Consider the following 19023-nt stretch of genomic DNA (forward strand, 5'->3'; position numbering starts at 1 on the left):
CGAGAAAAAGATGTTGAAATGGAAAAAATTAATTATAAGAAAGTGCCAAAACAGGACATTGGTAACGAGGTCGAGCTTGAGTCGTCGAGTGACGATTCTTCTGATCCTAAAGACAACGAAAAAAACGAACAGGAAAATACGGTTTTGTAGGACGTCTTATTTATTTATTTATTTATTTATTTATTTATTTATTTCTACCTTGACAACGAATAATATATATTGAGATTAAGATACACCACGATATATAGAATATATATGTATATACATGTTGATTATTATATATGTTATACATATTATATTATGTAGATTATCTATATTTTTTGTTTCATTACATTGTGCAATTTAAGCATCGAGCAGAAATAGAAATATAAGATACAATACAATACATATTTAGTAATATACAGATTATGTTATATTATTATATATATATCTTATGTTTCATATATATATATATATTATATTGCTCAATTTATGCATTGAGCGTTTACTGAGAACAAAATTATGAATATTTTATGTCACAAATCTTTAAAATTAAACAATCGTGAGAGACAGGTCTTACGGCACTTCCTGGTCTTGAAGCCGACAACCCAACTTCTATAGACTTATTTGACATGTTCGAAATAAGTAAAGCCATTTCTGATAAATCGCAAAGTAATTTGTTACCCGTTACAATAAAACCCCATTGTTTTGAGAAGATGATATGCTAGTACTTTTTTATATCGTGCCTTTTGAAACAGATTGAGTTTATGTGTGACCATAAATAGGTGGTTCGTCGATGTTTTCTGAAAATCAAAATAACGATTATAGTTAAGATTTCCACATTTGCATTTAGGAAGTTAGCTTTGTGCATTTATATTTAGGTATGTCATTAGCTACGTGTACCTATTTAGAATTATGCCTATGGCCACACACTGTATTTGGAGAAAATTCATTACCTATAGAGAATAGATTTGAGGTAACTAATAAGTTGATTATCATTGGAACTCTTCTTATTGGACAATTAGTTTATTAATGAAATGGTTGTTATTTATTTAAGTGTTCTATTATTTATCGTAATCATTTTTTATATTTGTTATTTATTTATATTGTGGGGAATCGAGTCGATTGGAAATCTGGGAGATCTTGTATTATCTTTCAGCTTGAATGAGCATAGATACTAGATGATCTTTCAGTTTGAATGAGAACAGATACTAGATCATCTTTCAGCTTCAATGAGAACAGATACTAGATCATCTTTCAGCTTGAATGAGCATAGATACTAGATCATCTTTCAGCTTGAATGAGCATAGATACTAGATGATCTTTCAGCTTGAATGAGAACAGATACTAGATCATCTTTCAGCTTGAATGAGAACAGGTACTAGATCATCTTTCAGCTTGAATGAGCATAGATACTAGATCATCTTTCAGCTTGAATGAGAACAGATACTAGATCCCCTTTCAGCTTGAATGAGAACAGATACTAGATCATCTTTCAGCTTGAATGAGCATAGATACTAGATCATCTTTCAGCTTGAATGAGCATAGATACTAGATGATCTTTCAGCTTGAATGAGAACAGATACTAGATCCTCTTTCAGCTTGAATGAGAACAGATACTAGGTCATCTTTCAGCTTCAATGAGAACAGATGCTAGATCATCTTTCAGCTTGAATGAGAACAGATACCAGACTATCTTTCAGCTTCAGTGAGAACAGATACTAGATCATCTTTCAGCTTGAATGAGAACAGATACTAGATCATCTTTCAGCTTGAATGAGAACAGATACTAGATCATCTTTCAGCTTGAATGAGAACAGATACTAGATCATCTTTCAGCTTGAATGAGAACAGATACTAGATCCTCTTTCAGCTTCAATGAGAACAGATACTAGATCATCTTTCAGCTTGAATGAGAACAGATACTAGATCATCTTTCAGCTTCAATGAGAACAGATACTAGATCATCTCTCAGCTTCAATGAGAACAGATACTAGATCATCTTTCAGCTTGAATGAGCATAGATACCAGATCCTCTTTCAGCTCGAATGAGAACAGATACTAGATCCTCTTTCAGCTTGAATGAGAACAGATACTAGATCCTCTTTCAGCTTGAATGAGAACAGATACTAGATCATCTTTCAGCTTGAATGAGCATAGATACTAGATCATCTTTTAGCTTGAATGAGCATAGATACTAGATGATCTTTCAGCTTGAATGAGAACAGATACTAGATCCTCTTTCAGCTTGAATGAGAACAGATACTAGGTCATCTTTCAGCTTCAATGAGAACAGATACTAGATCATCTTTCAGCTTCAATGAGCATAGATACTAGATCATCTTTTAGCTTGAATGAGCATAGATACTAGATCATCTTTCAGCTTGAATGAGAACAGATACTAGATCCTCTTTCAGCTTGAATGAGAACAGATACTAGGTCATCCTTCAGCTTCAATGAGAACAGATACTAGATCATCTTTCAGCTTCAATGAGAACAGATACTAGATCATCTTTCAGCTTCAATGAGAACAGATACTAGATCATCTTTCAGCTTGAATGAGCATATATACTAGATCATCTTTCAGCTTGAATGAGCATAGATACTAGATCCTCTTTCAGCTTGAATGAGCATAGATAGTAGATCATCGTTCAGCTTGAATGAGCATAGATAGTAAATCATCTTTCAGCTTGAATGAGCATAGATACTATATCATCTTTCAGCTTGAATGAGAACAGATACTAAGTCATCTTTCAGCTTGAATGAGCATAGATACTAAGTCATCTTTCAGCTTGAATGAGCATAGATACTATATCATCTTTCAGCTTGAATGAGAACAGGTACTAGATGATCTTTCAGCTTGAATGAGCATAGATACTATATCATCTTTCAGCTTGAATGAGAACAGATACTAGATGATCTTTCAGCTTGAATGAGCATAGATACTAGATCATCTTTCAGCTTGAATGAGAGCAGATACTAGATGATCTTTCAGCTTGAATGAGCATAGATACTAGATCCTCTTTCAGCTTGAATGAGCATAGATACTATATCATCTTTCAGCTTGAATGAGCATAGATACTAGATCCTCTTTCAGCTTGAATGAGCATAGATACTATATCATCTTTCAGCTTGAATGAGAACAGATACTAAGTCATCTTTCAGCTTGAATGAGCATAGATACTATATCATCTTTCAGCTTGAATAAGAACAGATACTAAGTCATCTTTCGGCTTGAATTGGGATATACACTACTACTTAAAGCAGTGACAAACTATTTCGAACTTCGTCTTATAACTTGACTTCAATAGCCACCTTTCTTGTATTATGGAAGTTTGTAAATGGAGCAATATGATAGAATTGTACGCTAGCGAATACAGCCAAGCGAATCATAGGTCTCGACAGAAAATTTGTGAAAACAAAGCCATCGTGTTAACAGCTTTTCTGTCGAGGGCTCTGATTGGCTGTATTTGCTGGCGTACAACCGTACACTCAAATCAAATCGCTGCGTTCCTTGATACAAGAATTGTGGCAAAAGGTATAACAACGAAGTGCGTAATAGCTTGACATTGTGAAGATGAAATTCAAAGATAGATATTAGATCTCCTTTCAGCAGCAAAATCATAGATACTGGATCATCTTTCAGTTGTCACGCAAAAAATTCAGTCTATTTCGAATACATACCACAAAAGACAAATAAGATTCTCTCTCATCGTTATTTGGATAGATATTAGACAATATCCTCGTAAATCTAGCTTGAGAAAAAATGAGAATAATAATGTATATTGTTACGGTTATAAATTGACACATAATATGCCTTGTATTTTTTTCTATATTGTTTTGTTAACTTCTTAATTAATAAATCAATAATGTATTTTTCAAAATTGGAATGTTTGGTGCTGTATGGATGTCTTTTACTATTATTGTTAACCTCTTAACTATAGAATATAGAATATTAATAATTACAAATTCGTTTTGTCAGCTGAAATTGCCAGGTTACACAAGAATAATTCAACGTTGCGGTGTGTATATGATGACCTTATTCCAATTCTTCTGATAATGGCCAAGCATAAGACTGGACTGAAATTTGTAAGGAGGGGTCAGCCAAATATTTATATGACTCTTTCACAAAATTGCGGGTTATTCAACCCCAGATACCTACCACCATGAGTGGTCCTCAATGCACTATTATTAATAGAGGTGTGTTTGCTATGGTCTAAACATTTGCCTCTTACAGATACTCAAAGCATCAACATGGAAAATTCCTTGAGGAAATAATAGATTTTAAAAATTGGACCTCAACCTCATAAGTTATGAGCAATCCTTGCGCGGCTATAAAATTTGCTTTTGAAAATGTTAGCCATATTAAAACATATTAAAATATTCTTTTTCCACATTTTAATATATGTTAAAACCATCTTGTTGGTTATTAAGCTATACAGTATCGAAAAACTTTAAAAAGATACTTTAAACATTCTAATCATGAATGATTTGCAGTCAAATTATTATTATGAAAGAATCATTTAGTTCCTTACACATCAACCAATATCATATTCACAAATTAATAACAAATTAGCAACAAATTTAATATAAAAAATATATTTCATAAAAAAAACACAAGTATTAAATTCGTTAACAATAATGTTATGATCAATATCAATATCTGAAATACTAAAATCTATCTGTAAAATAAAGATTTCAGCACCATGTTTTTTAATATGTTAGATGGGATGTGGTTGGTATAAATAGGTCAAGCAATAAATTGAATGAATTTTTACGTCCTACTCTTCTGAACTTGATTGGGCTAATGAACACATGCAAAGCTAATCAGTGTGCAGTGTGCAATGGGGAAAATTTCCAAGGACAGTGGCATTAGCCTACCTTTTTCAATTTTTAACTGTCCAGGAATCTTAACAAGAACAGCTCCTCCACCTGCATCACTGACAATAATGAAAAATATGAAGCTATTATCTGAAGAATATGTCCAGAATAACATGTTATTTCAATTATGGAACATTGCTAAAAAGTCATCAATATATTAATTGCACATATCACCACTTTGCCTGCTATGGCTTGAAAAATTTCCTCCAATGAACAAGATATATATAGTAATTTATTACAGAAAATATTTTGCATAAAATCTTAAAGCTATCATAGTTTTATAAAAATAAGATTAATGGCATTTGTTAGCCATATTTACTTGTACTAGTCATAGATGTTTATATACACATCTATATGGTGGAGCAACTTACTTGCATTTCCATTTAAAATATCATAACAGAGGTTTAAATAAGCTTTAGGTAAGAAAGCAATGACCAGTGCCTCCCACCCTGTTCTCCACAGTAATTTTTTAGACTTGCACATGTAAAGTTAAAGCATGGTAGCTTTAATGATGATGAAGTGACCTGAATATGGTTTAAAGTCCTTATTTTAATAACAGGTGTTGCCTAGACATTTAATTAACTTCTGTAATCTAGTATTAAAATATTTTAATAACGATGGTTCAATATCATCCTTTATATTATTTTCCTCCCATATATCACTGTTCAATTCATATACTTCGATAAAAGTCTGAAATATAGATAAGTACTTAATAATAACAGTTATTAAAGTCAAAACAATACTTGTAAGTAGGGTCTGTTGTAGTAATAATACTAGTTACTATAATCAAAACATGATATATTAATCAACTTAAAACAGTCTAGACAGTTAACCCTGACACTATAGATTGTCATTGTTACCTCACTTACTAAAAATTAGATTAATTTAACTAAACTTAATATGTTAAACTACTGTCTACTGTTTTATATTTAGGCTAATGGAAATTAGTTTTGGAATTTAGAAGTATGTACAGTGGCGGCGCTAGCCTCCCAAAAATTGGGGGTTCTAGTAGGTGTCAGATTTACTTAATGGGGGGGATAACCATCCAGGATTATATTCAAAATGCAGAAGCTCTGTTGCATAGGCAAAAGCCTCTAACTGAGCAACTGAAAGGGCTCTTCCGAAGAAATTTTTGAAAAATAGAATTGATTTTGTGCATTGAGACACTTATTATGGGCAAAAACATATAAAAATCTTATTTTTAAATTTGTTAGAATTGAAGTGGGGGTGCAATTGAAGGCACAAACCATTTTTGTATGGAGGCAACCTCCCACTGGCGCCACCACTTACGACGCATGCAAATGTCGATTAGGCTTTAAAGAAACATTTTTGGCATAGATGACATCAATTATTTCCAAACATAAAGATACCTCAACATCATTGAATAAAGAAAACATGACAATCGTTTTCCATTCAAATCAAGTATTAATTCAATTGTATATCTTATCGCACGTGGTTGAAAATGCAGGAAATATGACATTTCCCAAGAACTCAATATCGACAAAGCAGCCAAATTGTGGGAAAATATAAAGCAGTTACACCAACCTTTGTTTCATAAATCTGACAATATTTATAATTTTTACTGGTCGTCATTAATCTTAAACAATTAAAGGTGTTGTTCCATGAATCTTCACAAACACAATGGTTATCACAATTCTAAAAGTAAATATTATCCTTTTTTAAAACAATTATATGAATAACATCTATTGAATATATCATTAACTTACACACCTCCTTAAATACAATGTTGACTCTCCGTGTATCCACCAACAGTAAGGATGATTTATCCTATATTATGCGAATGATATCTTTTAACCAATCTTATGGAACTTCCCATGAATTGATCTGCTAGTGTTCTCGAGTTTTGACCCAAAATACATCTTGTGTACTTTTATGAATTTGAAGTTAACTCAACTATCTAGCCCAATTATATGAAATAAAAAATTTTCATTTGGGTCTGGTCAACTGATCAATCCTGATCACTATCCTTGGCACTTTTTCAGAGGTGACTTACCACATATTACCTATAAGATAAAAACAACTACTTACAGCCATTCTTTGACCAGCAAGTTGCGGACAACCTTTAATATTTTCTTGACTTTCTCCAGAATGTTCTATAAGAATCTCAGTTCTATTGAGATGTTTGTGGTCTGTAGGAAATAATGGTACCAGGGTTATACCGTCTGCTTGTGACATGGTACCAGCTCCTGCTAGATCTAATATAGTCTGACCGATATCTATATTCATAACCATATCCTAGGAGAGTTAAAAATATACACCTTGCAACTAATACCGTATAAATGTGAATATAGTGGACATTTCTTCTTTATCCTTCAGAAGAATCTCGAAGAAATCTTGCTGAATGTAACCAGCAGACACCCCATTATCAGCAAGTCAACAAGTTGGGATAACGGTATAATTAATTTGGATATTAAGTGTATGGTTATCCAGTCTTTAGTATTGAATGAAGCTTTACATCCTACTTTTTGCAACTTATGCTGCAGTAATTTGTGTAAAAATGGAGGATTGGGCGAGTTGGTAATAGAGGTTAAAGAACATACATCTCGAGTTTGACCTGGTTTAATACCAGGACCACTAATCATCAACGGTACTCGAATATCAAACTCATATAACTGTCTTTTATCTTCTGGCATAGAAAACTGACCTGTTAACAGAAATTAAACCAAGATAGTTAAGAAGAGATTACTACCAATACACAATGGAGTAATAAACCTCAACTTCTAGACCAACACAAATCAAGTTATTCATCCTACACAATGTATAAGATTAGGGCAGAAATCTAATTCATTACACGAGTCAGTAGCAGTTTAATGAACTTATAATATCTTTCATTTTCTCTTTAAAGGGATACACCAAAATTTTGTAATTTCAGATATTCATAATATACTTTATAATGCATCACATTACAATGAAAATTGAGAATGTTAAATAATACAACCTTTCAATGTACAGTAGAAACTGAATTAATAGACCACTCAAGGGAGTAATCCAAAACGATCTCTTAATGGATATAATTAATTAAGCAACTGAATCAATCTTTTGAGGACTGGCAATCCTCTATAATCTCTGTTAATTTTACCTACATGGTCGCTTAATTGACTCATTTGATTTGATTTGATAGGAGCGTAAGTACCTGGTTGCATTTTGAAGATGGTCGATTATCTGTCGTTAAATACATTAAAACTGAAAAAGCGGATTTCACTTTGGTCGAATACTGAAGGCAATTACTTAAAAATATGGTTGCGTAAGCAGGATTCACTATACATTGTTTTAATTGTATGAGAATTTTTAAAAGTGATATTAGTAGCTAAAATTAATCTCTTATCAGTTGATATAGTAAATATTTCACTAACTACTAGGATTTCATTTTCAGATTTAAAAATATACCAACCTAAATGATAGCCATTATCAGAAGAGAATATCAAATAAGTTTGATGATAAAGATTTTTATTTTTTAATAATGTGATTATATCTTCCACCATGTCATCAACAGATAGTAATGTTCTCCATCTAAATATACAATGAAAATTCTCTGTGATACAAATGTTCAGCTTAAAGATGTTGTAAAGAGGTTTTCTAACTCTTTTGTGTGTGATCTATCAGTTCTATTTGCAGCCTTCAAATTTACAATCAGAAGTAGGTGTTTCCAGTAATTATAGAAATGCCACAAACAGCTGCTTATGATATCTAAAATATTAGCAATGCTTGCTAAAAAAAAAAATGGTTAGTTACAAAGGGACATCTGACTGAAAAGTGTAATAATGCTATCAGTGTCTTGGATACACATTAATTTTTTCACTTACTTTTATGGGATAGGTAATGTCATATAATACAACATAAAGCTTTTTGTAATTTTTAAAAAAGCTGTCAAAAATATTTTGGATTTAGCTTAAGGGGTTGTCACACCATAGCGAAGGGCAGCTAGATTGTCGTCTAGAGTTTATATATAGTATTATATGATAAATTCCAGTAGTTGCTATACTCTTAATAAATTTTCTTTGAGAAGAATATCGGTAATTATTCTTTGACTTCATAGTAAATAATCCAAACATACCTATTTCGGAACTCTTCATCTACTCTCACTACTGTATCATTAGGCATTGGATATAGGGCATTTCTCACTAGCCAATGTTTATTCTATAATATACAGAAATATAACAATATCTCAAATTACAAATAATCGTACTTTAGCACAGATGGCTCAGATGTCAGACTTTCTAGCCTGCATTTATACCTAAAATCACTTACTTCTACCTACTTCTTTAAAGTCTATGTCTCCTGAAGTTCATTCTGGTAATTCTTAGTCAATTAAGTTTTAACTAGTTGATCTGTATCCTCTCGAAGTCTATTGACACCAACTATGGTGCATTGCAATAATTCTCTATCACATGTAAATGCTCAAACTATGACAGAATGACTAAGTAAGCAAGGTAAGTCATAACTTGCTGATCCAGCTTAAAAACTGCAGATGCAACAATATATCCTCAGACAAAAGCAAGATACAAGCATAATTTTGGCCTACCTACCTTACCTCTAGTGTTGTATATAGGATCTCTGGGTGCCGACCTATTAGAGAAATTACCACTGTATTGTGGTGCTGGGGTAAAAGGAGCATGACAAGCTGGTGTTGATAACATCATAAAGAATGGACCATTATCACTGTTTTGTTGGGACAAAAATTCTACACCTCTTCTATGCTGTAATAAAGAGTCGTTTAAATAGAAATATATTTCATATAATGTTAACACTGTCTCTATTGTAGTGACAAACAGTAATAGTTCTTATATCTTGTCTTCACTTTGAGACATCATAAACCCACAATGTATTTTACTTTCTGTCTGTACATTGGGATAAAAGGTAGATAACTCTTATACTAGCTTACTTTTGTAACCATACTATAGTAGAGTAAAGGTATTATAAAATATCAATTCCTCATGAAACATTGTTATAAAGAATTCTGTATGTCTAGCCTTACATAATAGTGCCATACATAACAGCAATTAGGCTTTGAATTCAACCTGGATGTGTAAAAGTGAGAAAAGAGATACCTTATAAAATGCAACTATCAATAAAACTTACTATAACATCAGTATAATAATCGGTATGATAATCATTACCATGTTTTACTTTAGTACCATTCACTGACTCACTGTATCCATAGTAACGTGAATTACCAACCTAAAAACAACATAGCTGTAACATATGATATAACAAATTAATAGGGTATTTCGCTTTTTTTTGTAGGTCTAAATTTTTGGCTCAAATTCATGATACCTATAGAAAAATGTGTCCCTAAACATATCTGAAAGTTTGAAAAGAATATTCATATTTGAAATGGCACACAAATCAATGATTCGTACAACTACTCGAATGAATTATGTCCCCTTCAATTTCGGCTTACCGGAAAAATTCTACCTGAAACCTTTGAAAATTGCTTAAGATGGACGTAAGTGTGAATATCAAATATTCCTATTTAGAACCATCTGTCAAGTTTCACATCGCTGGATTATCGAAAAGGTGGTTGGTGTGAAACTGCAAAATTTACGGATAATTTAATGGAGGCCACCATTTGCAATCACCATCCTTTTACACCAAATGTTACGAGATTCCTGATTGGATAAACTTAATAGTGACGTATGGTTTGCCAACGGAGGTTATTAGTCTCTAATGACAAGAATATGCGATTGTTCAAGCAACGGTTAGAGCTTAAGGGACATGCTGGAAAATAAGGTAGTCTTGACAATCTGTTATCCAACTTACCAGACCATTCCACCAATCCCAGCCAGGAGGGACATGTTCAGGACCACCAGTTTTTGGAAACCCATACTAAAACAAAGAAATATTTGGGCTATGTATGATCAATCAAAGTTTCTGTTTGAGAGATTACACATAGCTATTAAATCATAATTGTTATATTTTTACACATTAATAGTTATACCTAGTGGACAAGATTGTCACCAAGATCATTTTTTCAACCTACTGTAAAAGCTCTGGGTCCAAATCCAATGATAATAATTATGATAATTACAAAAGGATAATAAATTAGGCCATAAATCATCGATAAACATAAAGAACTGATCCTGTTGCCAATTCTTGTCATTTGAATTTAATTTTTCTTTTACCTGATTGAGATATTTGCCAGCAAAGAATGTTTTATATCCATGTTTTTGTAAATAAACAGGGAAAGTATTTGTTTCTTGTTCTGTCTGCCATGAATGACTGCTGCAACCCCCACTGACAGAGTTATTTATAGCATGATGATTGTGGACATATTTACATGTAAATATACTGGATCTACTAGGACAGCACAATGGACTGCTTACAAACTGAAATATTTTTATGATTGTACTGTATTTAACATTTAAATTCCTGATCAGAAATATACATAGGCTATATAGATATACATATAAAATGAATCCTATAAATATGTGTTCAGATCATAGATGGCATGTGGAGTCATATGCCGGTACGCGAAAAAAAAAAAATTACTAAACATCTTTAACGCATCTTCATCACAATAGTAAAATAAGAAACTTTTGGATATATAAATGAAAGCTTCTTAGATTATTCAGTATTAACAACGAATATGAACACATTGCAGATATTCACAAATAGCTGAAAGCTTACCATATTGTTAAAAACTATTCCTTGTTCTCCAATTAAATCATTTATCTTTCTGATTGGAACCTAAAATTAAATAGGGGTTCTTATAGATATTCTACTAATGATTAGACCCAAACATCTATTTCAATTCAAGACGTTTAATGGGGAGTTTTCTGCACCTCCAAAGATTTTCAACCTATTTGTTTCGATTTCAGAAAGATGGATATTTTTGTAGTCATCCAATTATTTTCTCCATACACGATTATGTCACATCTTTGGTTCCATTGATTTTTTTTATGAAACTAAACTAATCTCCGTTGACCTTTTAAGACTGTGTGTGCAACCAGAAGTTGATGCCCAACACTAATTTACAGAAATTAACATAACGAGGTGTTGACATGAAGACTTTAGTGTGCTATGTTCTTCTATGAGTGAAATGTTAAACTAATCTTTCAGTTCAACACAAGGTAAGGTTATAATTGGATCAAAAATCTAGTCCACAAAGTCAAAGTGTAGAAAAAAAAAACGACATTAACGGGGTACCTCTAATAGTAGACTGAAGGGTAGGTTTACTAAGTTACTACCGTCTGCATATTTGACTATGGTGTAGCCTTGCATGTAGCTAGTTAGCATTGATTATTCAATGTTAAGAATCCTAGTAATCTTGTGTTTTTGCAATAAATTCAGTTCTGCAAATCCGTTATCGTTTATCACGATGCAGGGTATACAATCAACAAAATACAAGTGTCAATGCATGACATTTCATCATTTCGTAAATATTTACCCCATCTCCTCCTTCTCGAACGTCCTCATCATCTGTTAAAACAAATACTATGTTCGGAGGCTTGCCCGAAACAATGCATGGCGATAGACAAAATGTAACAAAAATAAGGAGTACTGTGTAAGCTGCCATTTTAAAAGTCATGTGACCAATCATGTGATATCAAGACGGTTATCCCCCTTGGACAATTCAGACTACAGCTATTTATTTTTAGTCAGTTCAGACCGTATATATACGGCTCTGGTCAGTTCACAAAATCTATCTACAGCAGGGTTTCTTAATTATCATAGCAGGGGCCTGCATATTGACACTGGTGGGATATAGAGCTGATACGCTCATGGGAATCGAGGTGACAAAAACTACATCCATGAATCATGAACTCCTGATTCTTTATGTCTTCAGCTCACCCTACAAAATATGAAAATAACAGACCAGAGCTCTCATTGAACTTAAAACAATTACAAATTCTGTTGTGCGTCACTTTGTATTGGCTGATGCATCACAAATGGCATAAATACCATCAACTCTGATCTATGGACAATAAGTTTATTTTTAATAATGATTTTTACAAACAAATAATAACATAAGCATGAAAAACTAACATAAATTTGAATAATTTGGAGCAAATCTTTTGGAATCAAAAAATCAAAACTGCTAATAGGCATTAGGTTAATTAACTTTACAACCATCAACTGATAGCAATTCATTATCTGAGCACAATAATAGTTAGTGGAACACATGTCCAACTATACATACTTTTGGCAGAACAATGATCTTCCATAGTTAGTTTTTGTTAATTTTCGAAAATGACACCTGATATCCGTGCCATGTTAAAATGAAATTAAACTCTATCAATTCTATGAGCCAATGCTCAGAGGACTAAATTCACTTAGAATTTAAACAAATGAATTTCATTTACAAAATTTTAGCAAAAATCATTAAATCAGATTGACAAATCACTTGAGCTTACAGATTTTGTTAATATTATTCTTCAAGCAAAAACAACAGCAAATATAATTTCAAAGCAACAGATATATGTGATATTTATGCAAAAATATATACAAATTTCTGAAAATAGTTCTTTCTGGCAATATACTTGTAGCAATGAGCACACAAATTTTTTCTTTCAAGCATAAGCCCTAACCTATGCTTTCTCAGTTATAATTTGATGAACTTTTTATTTAAATAGATATAAACACAACTGGACTTCTATAAGATATAATCGATAGTTTCTTGATATATAAATATCTGATGATTTATTTTCATTTACTATATTTCATTAGATGTTGACACTAATCAAAAGTTGAAATATTTCGGGCTGTATTTGAATTATGATTTCTTGAGTCAGCTATCTTGATCTTACTTTTCTCATATATCAAGCTAACTGAATATAAGCCAACATCGACTGTATTCAATGTTAAACAAGTTTATGAAATGATTATGCGAACATTACACGATGAGAGCATTAAGTCACAGCAAATATCTACAATTTACCTGAACAATGAGTTAAAACTGCAGAACTCAAATAAAGATGACATATAAATAGTAATAATAAATAAGTAATAATATCATTGGGACTTGTTTAGTGCAGATAATAACTTAAAAATATTAAAACAGAACCTGAAACATGTTGTTAATCAGAGTTTCACACTGTGCGATCTTCTGACAACTGACCTATTTCAGCCTATGTCCCTACTGAAGTTTGACAAGAAGTTCTATTCTCCAGTACTACTTGTTAAACTTCAGTATGGAGTTATCTTATTGAGATTTTATATTTGAGTTGTCAAAGTTCTAGCAAGGTGAAATTACCAAGAGTGTCACAGGTGACTGAAATTGAGTTTTGAGCTAGATAACAGATTAATTAGAAGACTACATCACTTCACTTCAATTCAACCTGAAGGTCAATTAATTCATTCAAATTTCTTATCTCTTTTCCTGAAGAAAGTAAATTGGCACAGCCAGATAAAAAATAATACAAGATAGTAAGTGATCTAGACTAGTAAATAATGAATAATATAAAATAAATACAAGATAAAAAGCTTGAATATTATAATGGATATACAAAATATATTATACAAATAACAGCTATCTTAAAAAATTATTTATTTCAACTCTCCAATGTAGTAAGTAATTTTGTAGAACAGTCAATATACCTCTCTGATCACCTTTACAGAACACTTGATACCATTCTGTGTCTAACTCCTTTCAGAGAGTCCACATAGCCCATCCTATTCATCTGTTTTTTGTTTGTCACAAGCAAGAAAGCATTAAAGTAAGTTATGTATAAGCATTAATAGACAAACAAATTCAAACATCATTCACAGAACACAATAGTTTCATAAGATAGCTGCCTGGACAAAAATAATTCATAAAAAAATTTAGCTATGTATAAAACAAAACATTCTTGAAGTGATTCTCAATTAAGTCATTAATTTTCTTAATTAATATTCCCCTACTAATATTGCTGAACTTTATATTGAAATATCATAGCATGATATGTTAACGTAATGAATTCCTTCACTAGTCTGTGGAAATCATAAATCATGATTAAAACATTTTTGAAATTCTGTTACTTTCACTTTCAAAACTGTATTCACAGGAAAACTAAATATTGCTCAACAAAACATTGAGTCCAAAGACCAAAATCACAGTTGCATATTCACAAGCTCCACAGATAATGTAACAAAATCAACATTTCTCAATATCTAGAGGATTTGACTTTCCATTAAATTTATGATTTCCTAAGACTAGTCAAGGTTTTTTACTTTCAATTATTTGTAATATCAAAAAGAAACATTCCATAGTGCTAATTATTATGAAATGAGCAAATTAAAATCAAATAAATCTAAGTATGCCATTTAATATTTAACATAGGAAAGTTACATTGAATCCTATCATTAAAGTTTTCAATATCATATTATAGTCTATACGCTTGTCTTCTTTTACAACAACCTATATAGCAAGATTATCATTCAATGTAATTTTTTCTATAAATGTATATTTCAAATACCCCCAAATATAAACTATCAAATGAGAAATTTAAAAGATTTACACCACCTTCATGAATGCATTTACTTAAGCTCAGTGAAAATAATGGTCACATGAACAGAGACAAATAAACAAAATATAGGGAGATTTAACAGTTGTTTTGCTACGGTATGACTTATATAGCTTAATTAATCACAGAATTTGTATTTCATTGATGATGCAAATAATCTTTGGCAAGGGCAACATCAATAGCTGAATTATTTGCAAGCAATGAACAAAAAACTGCAATGTAACATCCACTTTGCAAATAGAATACTCCATGAAGAAAACTAACTGTTTCATTAGCTGATATTTACTGCATGAGCTGTATCATACTATTTTGACTGAGATCACTGGACGTTTAGCGAAACTATGCTGGTTGATTATATATACAAACTAGTTTCTATGGTAACTGTTGCTATCCATCATGTTGTTTACTATAGCAACATATATTGAAATACTTGATTTAATCTGGTAAGAAACAAATCTCCTAATGACATATTCTTTCCGTCATATCTCTCTGAAAAAAAAAAGAAAACATCAATAAAATATTCATCTCTCATCGCTTGGAATACAGTCAAAAACTGAATTCAAAATTCATTGAAAGAAATGACAAAAGAAACCTGAAGATAAAGATTGCATTGCCAGGAAAGCAACTGTAACTATTTCACTCTTTTTAAGTCACTAACTGTTGCATAGTTATGAGGCCTTAATTCTATGTCCCCAGTGGCCTATTCCTGCCACAAAATAGAAATGATACAAAATAGAAATCAAACAGTAAATACCAATGGTTCAAGCTCTTTTTTATCTACCAGATTATATTCAGTGACGAAATAATAAAAGTGTTTATAACAAGTGTTTATATGAGCCTCCTGTAAAAACAAATCACATTAATACAATTTTATTTATTGAGAAACAAGCTTGCTTGCTTATATAGGACAAAAATATGACTTTGAATACTTTGTTTCCACCAAATACTGTTCAAATCGTGGGTTGCTTCATTTTAATTCAATAGTCAGTCAACATTCATCCTTTGATACCTCATTAAATGGATTTGGTAATACCTTCTTTTCCTGACCAAAAAGAGTCCAGTCTTGGGAAGTATTCAAAAAGATGCGCTTAAAAAGTTCAATTGATTAAAGTTATCATGCAAATGCTGAAACTTATGAAGTATCAATTGTGGAACAAGTATAAATTTCTTTTTATGAAATATAATCTCAATAATGTTCAAGAAAGTCAAATACTTACAGCTCCTATTGCCACCAATTTATCAAAATGGTGAATATAAACATGTACAAATACACGAAACAGTCTTGTCAATATCTTCTTACATGACTGAAGATAATTTTTGGGAAAGGGAACACCTGAAATTAATATATAACATAATCATTTTAACAGTATGTGAACTCTCCAAAAGGGATGTCAAGTCAAGAGTTCCATAAGTTAAAATAACCTTTTAACTATAACAGTATTCACACAGCTAAAGTGTGACTAACAGAACTAACTCAGTAAGCATTATACCTAACTATCTAGTGCTGTGTTTATATCAGATTGAACAGTACAAAGACTAAGCTTACATTATTAGAAGTCCTTTTCAAATACCTGTATCCCTTTTCAGGAGTAAAATCTGACATATGATTGGCTTACAAATGAATGAAAATACAACATACCCACAGTAACAGGGAAGATATTTTCATTATTAATCTGTGATTCAGCCCATTCCATTAATAATGATATATATTGAGGTGCTGGTAAAGCTGTTGGACGTTTATATTTATCTCCATCACACCAATGATACTCATACCTACAACACAATAAGTACACTATTACCCAATTTTTTCGATCATGTCACAGATATTTAAAAAATATTCTCAATTGTAAATCATTTGTCTAGAATGTCTTCCTGTACCGTAGAAATATATGGTTTAGTAATATTACATACACTTGATTGCAGAATTTCATGTGAACATAAAGTACAATTAGAACAATAGGATTCTGTATGGGATAGGATTGTGGTCAGACAGTAGCTTCTATTTGCTCTATTCCCTCCCGATGATTGCCATTCATGTAATTTAGGAAAACACTCAGGAGGAATAGTTAGGCTGCAATGAGAGGACTCACAGAGGAGAGGAAATTGGAATGGTGCATATAAAAGCAATAGTCCTTTTCATTGGTTCATCAATATGTCTGACTATGGGTTGATTTACTTGTCTCTGAGAGCACATTGACATAAACTTATTAGTTTCGATGAACTGAAGAAAAAACTTACCTAGGGCCACCACTCATGGTTGGGCAGGATTGTTCTGTACAGTTCTCACAGACTGTTCCATACAGCAGATTGATACGGTTGAAAAAGTCAACAACTGAAAGTGAATTAAAAAGGTATCAACGCACTCATAATATCACAGAGTATCTTAAATTGACGAGTCCCTTTAAAACCATATCTAAAAGATTGCCCACGAAAAAAAATATAAATCAACAGCCTAGGTTCTATGGTAAAAACATCCTATCAACAGAAAGAACTTCTAGGTAACATACCATGAACAGCAATCCAGTCATTGACATCTTCACCAGGTGGCAGCTTAACAACTTCTTTTAAATCTATTCCAGCATTTAATGATGCATTTGCTTGTTTGTGTAAACTATATTTCATAGTACCAACATCAAATCTCTTTTTAGGTCTAAATGTCTGAAATTTTCAATGATGATCTTATGATAAGATAAACATTCTTAAATCATAGAGAGTATTGTTAAATGTACACAGTAGCTCTACTTAACATCCATTGTGGGATTTGCCATGTGTAACTTATAGCTGATATTGAATGAAAATATAGGTATTTGTATTATTGTCTCTGAGCAATCAGTATAAATAGAAACCCATGTGAGTCTAATTAGTCTGAAGAGTTCAAACACAAACGATACCAGTCATTTTGGATAACTGGTCGGCGTTGTATTGCCAAACTATATCTCTACTATTTGTATTGATTTGCAATTTCTTGGGAGTGAATGTGTTCAAATCCAAGGTGAAGGCTCTTCATTCATATTGGCCTTGCAAAATATCGGTTTAAAGTAGTTCCAGTAGGACTTGAAAAAGGGGAAACTACTGCATGCCAGTTGCCACACCCTGAATAATATTTGATAATTCTGATACTTGAAACAGTGATAAATGCAAAGATGTAAGCTTTTTTGTGAGTTTTAAATACATTTACTTGTGACTTGTCTTAGGGTTAGGTTAAAAGTAACAGTCTCTCCCTCATGTAACACTATTAAACAGTCAAAAGAGCGTTCAACAGTAGGCTTATCAGACGAGATTATGATTTATGAGAATTTGTGGGCAAGAAGCTAATCAAGCTGCTTATCTATAATTGACAACCCATTACAACTAAGACGAATCTATGGCTCCACTCTAAGATGACACATCACTGTCAAGTTAATCTTATTCAATGAATCATCACAGGAAAACAAACTTGACTTATTTTGTTGATTATTATGGACGCAGTTTCTTCCTGTGTTATCAATGGTCAAAGTTCCATGTCATGGAATTTATCTAAAAAAAAAGTTACAGTCACAAAAACGGTGAAAATCAAAGGACTGCTAATTTAAGAACAATTTTAATTCTATGAAAGTGGATAAATATTCTCAATAAAGCATTACCTTGTCTTTAGAAAAGAACTGAGCGAAAGCGGAAGCCTTCGCAGCCATGTTGAAATTATTAGTGCTTGGCGCATGCT

General features: G+C 32.0%; 2 protein-coding genes across 2 annotated transcripts; both read right to left on the reverse strand.

Annotated features, from left to right (window-relative positions):
• Positions 1-5409: 5409 nt before the first annotated feature.
• On the reverse strand, positions 5410-11562 carry LOTGIDRAFT_208806 (hypothetical protein; the record flags this gene model as incomplete). The annotated part of the gene is made up of 11 exons (XM_009053286.1): positions 11509-11562; positions 11004-11207; positions 10642-10707; positions 9961-10059; positions 9408-9578; positions 8936-9018; positions 8273-8391; positions 7422-7525; positions 6910-7116; positions 6406-6516; positions 5410-5550 (listed from the first exon to the last, which is right to left on the reverse strand). Exons 1-11 carry the CDS (start codon positions 11509-11511, stop codon positions 5410-5412), a joined length of 1308 nt encoding a protein of 435 aa, XP_009051534.1. The 5' UTR covers positions 11512-11562.
• Positions 11563-12796: 1234 nt separating this feature from the next.
• LOTGIDRAFT_208809 (hypothetical protein) lies at positions 12797-19023 on the reverse strand. The gene is made up of 7 exons (XM_009053287.1): positions 18947-19023; positions 17831-17981; positions 17562-17655; positions 16963-17096; positions 16541-16656; positions 16078-16164; positions 12797-15812 (listed from the first exon to the last, which is right to left on the reverse strand). The coding sequence occupies exons 1-7, from the start codon at positions 18992-18994 to the stop codon at positions 15783-15785; spliced, it is 660 nt and encodes a 219-aa protein (XP_009051535.1). The 5' UTR covers positions 18995-19023; the 3' UTR covers positions 12797-15782.

Source organism: Lottia gigantea, assembly GCF_000327385.1.
Source record: "Lottia gigantea unplaced genomic scaffold LOTGIsca_2, whole genome shotgun sequence".
Taxonomy (NCBI): Eukaryota; Metazoa; Mollusca; class Gastropoda; family Lottiidae; genus Lottia; species Lottia gigantea.